The sequence below is a fragment of the Gymnoscopelus microlampas genome, assembly GCF_963454915.1.
Source record: "Gymnoscopelus microlampas genome assembly, chromosome: 11".
Taxonomy (NCBI): Eukaryota; Metazoa; Chordata; class Actinopteri; order Myctophiformes; family Myctophidae; genus Gymnoscopelus; species Gymnoscopelus microlampas.
The window spans coordinates 24,914,109-24,921,361 of NC_139948.1; the positions used below are offsets into that span (position 1 = coordinate 24,914,109).

General features: G+C 46.0%; 1 protein-coding gene across 1 annotated transcript; it reads right to left on the reverse strand.

Annotated features, from left to right (window-relative positions):
• Window positions 1-4,724: 4,724 nt before the first annotated feature.
• Window positions 4,725-6,806, reverse strand: LOC311054674 (SEC14-like protein 1; the record flags this gene model as incomplete). Its single annotated transcript, XM_084070678.1, has 1 exon — window positions 4,725-6,806. One exon carries the CDS (start codon window positions 6,804-6,806, stop codon window positions 4,725-4,727), a length of 2,082 nt encoding a protein of 693 aa, XP_083926804.1.
• Between the last annotated feature and the right edge of the window lie 447 nt (window positions 6,807-7,253).

Below are 7,253 nucleotides of genomic sequence, written 5' to 3' on the forward strand. Positions count from 1 at the left end.
TGCATGTGTGTCATAAAAGTCATTGCTGCATAAGAAAACAAAGTTTTGCAAGCACTTCCCTCTCTGTAATGGACAATGTGCGCGTGTGCGTGCGTGTGTGCGTGCGCACGCGCATGTGCATGCAAGAGTGAGAGAGATTCCCACTAAAACTGTCTGTGAACCGACTGACATTGTTACCATGGTTACAGTGGAACACCTCCCCATCATCCAGCGAGCAATTAAACCTTTGGCACCCGTCATCATCATCCTCTGAGTCACCCTGCCTCACCCCATGTGGGAGTAGAGGGGGGTCCGATGGCCAACAATGTCACTCATTCAAATCCACCGACAAGCAGAGGGAAACACAGACCATGGCATGACTCTGTGGAACAGCTCGGCCTCAGGAGCTATACTGCAATATTGGCACGGTGCCCTTGAGCAAAGCACTTAACCACTTATACCCAGTGGTGGGGAAAAGTACTCAAATGTAAGTAAAAGCATCATTACTGCAATGTAGAAGTACTCCGTTACAAGTAAAAGAATAAAAAATGTACTTGAGTAAAAGTATTATATTTGCCTCTGAGATGTAGTGGAGCAGAAGTAAAAGTACTGAAAACTGTAGATAAACTGTAAAAATACATCAAAATCGTACTTAAGTACAGTACTTGAGTAAATGTACTTAGTTACTTTACACAACTGATTATACCCAACTATACCGAGTTGGCTCTGTACTTGGTGCACTCTGTTTCCACCGCTGCAACAAATCTTTTCACCAAAAATAGCCGATTGGATCATGTTCCCCCCCAGCATCGGGATGCTAGACGACCCTGTAAAGCAGTAATAAGATGTAATGATATTTATTCTGAAGCTCTTGCTGTGAGCTTGCAGATCGGCTATTTTTGACGCACGACACTGTAGTGCAATGGAGTATAAAATCGGGCTAAAACAAAGCTCAAGGACCATGGCATGACCACCGAAGTAGGAGCTAAAAACCAGGAAGTAAGGATTGTACTTTTCACGTTCACAGATTCTAACCCAGTGACATCACTGCTCAGTTCCGTAACCATCTCTTACTCCAGTGGAGCTCAAGTGTCTGAAGTACAGCAGTTGTACGGGGAATCTCCCAGGTGTGTGAATGTCCTTTGACAGCATCAACATGACGCAGGACACCACTGAAACAGAGCATGTTTTGGCACTGCTAGCGTTTCACTGGACAAAGAAAAAACTGACCATTGCATTCGGTGTTCCTTTCCATTTAACACAATCAAATCCTCAGCGTTAATGTATCCATTTGTAACTCTGGAGGAGAGCGTACAAAATGTAACCAAATAGATCCACAAGGTTTCATTTGGTTGCATTTGTACACTCTCAGAACTAAAAGAACAGTGAGGATTTTAGCGTGCTCACTCTATCGTCCTCAAATGTGTTTATCTGTTCAGAGGCACTCAGGGAATATCAATGATGCATGGGCTATCTAAGCACAGCTTACAGTAGTGATGCTAAGTGTCTGCTAACTCCCGGTAGCATTCCAATCCTCTACAGCAAAATATGGAGAGTTAATTCAACCAACTCTTAAAGTTTTTCAAAGGCTGTGGTGGAAAAAGTACTCAAATGTTTTACTTGGGTCAGTGTCAGTCTTTTAGCAGGATATCTTGAGCAGTTATGAAAAGATTCGCACAAAACTAGTTAAAACGTTTGGCCTGGGCCAAGAAGAGATGATTACATTTTCATGCCGACTGGCCAAAAGTCTGGTATTTGATCCACAATGAACATAATTGTTCATTAGAGGCTCCAAGGTTTGTGTCTAGGCAACAAATGAAAGACCTGCGGAGAACAGGCAAGTGGTTTAGTAATGAAATGAAGGACAACACGTGTGGCTTTTCCCCAAATCTTCTCAGTCTTTGAGCAGAAGCGCCACGTGCAGTTTTACAGGTCTGCCGAGCCGACGCCACGCGCTCCGCTTGGCCCTCTACTTGAAGATTTTAACAGGTAAAGCACAGTCCCATATCTTAGTATGTGTTGCTACCAAGCCCCCAGCCCCCAGAACTATTATTTTTAACTCTATGGTTGCTACACACAATGTACAGTAATGAACTATTTCTGTAAATCTGTTCAGAATAAAAGAATGCAGCAAAAATGTAGTCACAATCGTTTGGTGCATTACGTAAGCCTGCGCACACACACGCTCACACACGCTGTGTGTGTGTGTGTGTGTGTGTGCGCGCGCCATGAGCCATGTCAGATCCCCATAACTGTGCTCTTCATCGCACCACCACCACCCATGGATTCACCCTAGCATGCCAACACCTTGTATTACTGTATTGGTTAGTATAAGGTCACTCTGGGGTTGTACATGTTAATATGCAAAGAAACCACAAGCATCACAATAGGGGAGACAGCGTTTTTTTTCCGTCCCCCATCTTCATGTATAATGGAAGAAAATATTGGCGAGAACATCTGCCTGGTATTATCACTACAGTAATAATATCTACAGCCTTATCGCCATTATTTACGGCCTAACGTATTCAACCTTTTAATCCACTCATAAACAACCATTATGTAATTCAAATAAGCTACTGTGGCCCTATCTAATCGTGCCAATGTCGAGTGCCACTGCTGACTGGAGTTTCTCAAGCCTCCATCACCTAACTTTGCTCTATGAAAAACAATTAAACAAACAGTTCAACCACCTGCTGTTCCTACACATCCACTAACAGCTGATAGATTTGATATAATTAACCACTCAAACCCCAGCATCCATATCCCGGGAAAACTTTCTCTGAAAAGCCTGAGATATTTAATCTGAGATAGTAGATCTGCTATTTTCTGACATATGTAATGTAGAGCGAAAACAGAAAATACACTAGTATGGAGCCCTGAGGGACTCCGGTCAACCAAGTGCAGGGTTGGTAGTGACATGCGACCCATGTACTTTGACACATAGCGAATGTGACAAGGTGGGTATATTATCACCATTTTGCCTTGAGATAAATATGCTTAACTTAAAGGAGAATTCCGGTCATTTTAGCTTGTATGTTTGATGTGTCGCTAATCACTCACCAACATACAAAGGAACGTTGAATAATTCCAGATCTGCCCCTGTCGTCCATTCTGCAGACCCCTTGCAGCGGTAAATGGGAGAGTGTGTATGACTGAAAATCGCCTATTTTAGCAAATGCAAAGTCTGTTTTTTTTCTCCTAGTACTCATTGTGGAGTCTCATGATATTCAAACAGGCGCTGAATGTCCGTCACGAGCTAACGCTAATGCAGAACGAGATGACGCTGGTTGCTTGTTTCTCTCCTAGACGCCAGGTTCTGGGAGAAAAACAAGCAACCAGCGTCATGACTTTCTGCACGAACGGTACATTCAGCGCGACATTCAGCGCGTGTTTGAGTATCATGAGACTCCACAATGAGTACAAGGAAAAAATAGGTTTGTTTGTATTAAGCGTTACCTTTTGTTACCATTTTCAACAACTGTTTAAAAGCAAACATGAGCATTGTTTAATCTCAATTACCTTTAAAAAGCAAAGACAAGCAGTTTCATTTCAGTTAAATGTACTGGTACACTGGGTACATGTTTAAGCATTAATCATTTTGTTCAGTGCGTAGCTGTATGCAGCTGATAGTCAAGTTGAGCTATTTTTCATGTTTGCTACTGCAGCATACTGTAGCTCTGTAGGAGGCTAGGCGTGCGTGCGTGCGTCCGTCCGTCCGTCCGTCCGTCCGTCCGTCCGTCGCTAATCTTGCAAAGCACTGGCTCAATCGACGCCAAACATTTCATGTTAATTTTACAATTAACTTTAATTTCATAATGGAAGTCAGTGGGAACTGTCATGACAAGTCTGTGATCCACATGGGAGCCACACAAGTACAGTAGTAGACCCTTGTCTTGTTTTAACGTCAATGTGTGTTGAGGGCAGTGCTGTAAATAACTGGTTTGTAAACATCCAATGCATATCCTGAGTCTGCCTACCTATCACCGTCCTTGACCGGTTTGATAACATATTCCAAAATGTGGTTGGCAGTCCTGGGATCTAGACGAGTAGGAGGCAGAGCACTGCAGCAGTCAACCAGACCCAAGAGTCACCAAAGACCGATGGACTAGACTTCATGTGGGCCAGTCTATGTTTTTTTTTTTGGGGGGGGGGGGTTTGCCACTGACTTGCATTATACAATTAAACGTAAATATTTTGAAATATTTAAACGAAATTTAAATGAGATACTGTATGAAATAGAATATGAGAACATGACAGGGTCCAATTCACAGCATGGCTCCCATGTCAAATAGATAGTGGATATGAGGTGAATTCACCAAAATGTGAAAAATATTCACATTAAAAACAACAGTAAAGAAAAGACAACCTGAAAAAAAGAAAAACACAAAAAAAAACTGTCCTTTTGCTTTCCTCAATTATTTTCTGCACTTTGGATGATTTGATTTGTAGCAAGGGATTGTGTTGTAAAACCACAGTATACTCTCAAACAGAGCCATGCCAAAATGACAAGGGCGCTTGTACTCAGCTTTTATAGTTTCTATGGAGTATCATCATAATGATGACATCTAGTGATGATGTCAGTCATATCTATCCGCGGTTTGCGAGAAATGCCCTGGACAGACGAACAAACAGAAATACAGACAGACCCTATTCAGATGGCTAGCCTCGACAGAGCCATGCCGTACAAAGGACAATAGGATTGTGGGTATCGCAATCTGGAGATGTAAGTCCTCTGTTTCCATGATCTATCCGGAAACCTTGGAACTAGACAGCGATTGGCTGGGGGAGGCGGAACCGAGTTGAGAGAAACCGCTGTGGCTCGTCTCCAGGCTGGCTATTGAGCCCGCGAAGTACTCGGACCCAAGAACCTCAGTATAATACATGACTTCACACTTGTGCGATGAGACCTGCCGGGTGGCCAACTTGTCATCCACACAGGGGAGGTTATTGTTATTGAACTTCCACTGCAGAATGTAGAAACCTGGCCACTTTGTTATGTGGGAGCCCTGAACACTCTCTCCCTCCTTGCAAGTGAGCGTTGACTCCACCATGTCGTAATCCTGGCCCAGGGTCCATGACTTCTCAATGACCTGGACATTGATTCCTACCGGGGGGTCATTGCGTGGTGGCTGGGGACACTGCTTGGCGTGGTAGACGTTAAACACGACGTCCCCTTTACACACGTCAAAGTCCCAGGTGATCACAGAGGAGGCATCCGTTATCTCTAACAGCAGCTCATGCGGCGCTCCCTTGAAGACGCCGGCAGTCTGGTAGATGGTCTCGGTCCACAGACGACCATCCTCGTCCAGCTCCTCGGCTGTGCGATACATCGACTTGGGAACAATGCCACCCTCGGGCACCTCACATATGCAGTCTCCTCCCAGGAAGTCTGGAATGATCTCCTTGTCGATGTAGTCCACCAATCCCCCAGGGCCCTGGTAGCTGTTACCCGCGTAGATCGAAAACTTCTTGTGGGTGTTCTCGTCTATGAAGGGTCTCACTAGTGTCCAGAGCACGGGAAAGACTCTGGGAGCCCTCACTACCAGCATTCGACCCAGCGTCTCTGGGTAGTTGGCCTCCATCATCTCGATGATCCTCAGCAGGGCCTTCACCCCTGGCCTCCACAGGTGACGCATGTTCAGGCCCTCCAGATCCACCAAGCATGTCCAACAGCTGATAGGTCGACCAAACACCTGGGTGTTTTCCTCACACCGTCTTAAGCCCTCTTCACAGATGGACAGCACGTGTCTAAGCAGAGATTCCTCTCCGAGTGCACGGACCAGTCCTTTGATGTCCATCTGGCCCAGCCTCAGGATGTACACTGGACGGCCATCTCCGTCATGGTGGTGCCAGCCTCCAGGGAAATAGTCATGGAGGACCTGGGGCGAGGTCCAGGTCTCCAGCAGGTAGTCCACCTGGTGCTGCTTCCTCCAGGTCAGAGACTGACACAGGAACTCCCTGGCCTTGTCCATGTTGAAGTCCCTGGCCCGCAGGAACCGCAGGATGTGCTCATTCTTTGGGGTCTTGCCCTGGTGCATCTCTTTCAACCACTGCCGTAGTCTGATCAAACAGCTCTCCTGTAAGGGTGTCAGGTCACCTAGGTAACGTTTGATGTAGTCTGCGTCCAGCTTGTCTTCACGCGTGCCAGCCTGGTTCCCCTTCAGGCTGTCTGCCTGGCTGACATTGACCTCCTTGGCTATGTCGGTGTTTGTGGACGTGCTGCTGATGGATGTGCTGCTGATAGAAAGGCTGGACAGGGGTGGCAGCGGAGGGGGGGGCGGTGACCAGCGGGGAACGTGGGTGATTCCCTCATCCTCCAGCTCCTTCAGGTAGAATTCCATTACATGCTTGCCCTTGGTGATGCTATTAGCATACTGTTTCATGGCGATCTTTTCCACGGTGCCCTCAAAGTTAAAGAAGGACCTGATGTCCAGGCTTGCGATCTGCTCAAAGCATGTCCAGTCTTCATTTTCAGGGTGGACCGAATAGCAGCAGGTTTCAGTAATGGAACCCCTGTTGGAGTAGGACTCATTGTGGGTCTCGATGTGAAGCGTCCTCTCCCGTCGGTTCAGTGTGTTCCTCTGGATGAAGTATATGTAATTTATTCCTGCAACCTTTTTGACAATTTTTGGGATATCGACATTGATGGCACAGCGCCGCTCCACTGTGTGAATGGAGCCGTCCTCATTTGACTCCTCGCTGAGAATGTCGGCGGATACCAACATGGGCATGAGGTCACACGTCGGGAAGCGCCTCTCGTAGGCCATCATCACTATCTCAAAGGGATGCTTATAAACCCGCACAGGTGACTGGTACTTCTGCACCATGGTGGTATTACAATGTCACTACACCCGCAAAGGGGACTGGTACTTCTCTACCACAGTGAGGAGTATGATGCTATGGGGATTGCGGTGGCAGTCCATTTATATAAGATTGGTGACATCATCGCTGATGTCACTGGACCAAATTAACCGGATGGGATTTCATTCTGGGATAACGTGTTGACGTCATGGTACTGATGTCATAGACTGGCCGCAACTCTATATTTGGGCATGGCCCGACATGGAACTCCATATATGGGCATACAAGGGACACAGGTAGACAGACACAGAGATCTGTGTCTAAAATAATTTATATTAGTATATAATACAAATTATTATAATGAGTCATAGTGTCAGGAGTACCCGTTGTACCCGTCTGTCTGTTTCTCTTTTGTGCCCATATGGAGATCTCTGTATCTGTCTGTCTACCTGTGTCCCTTTTATGACCATATA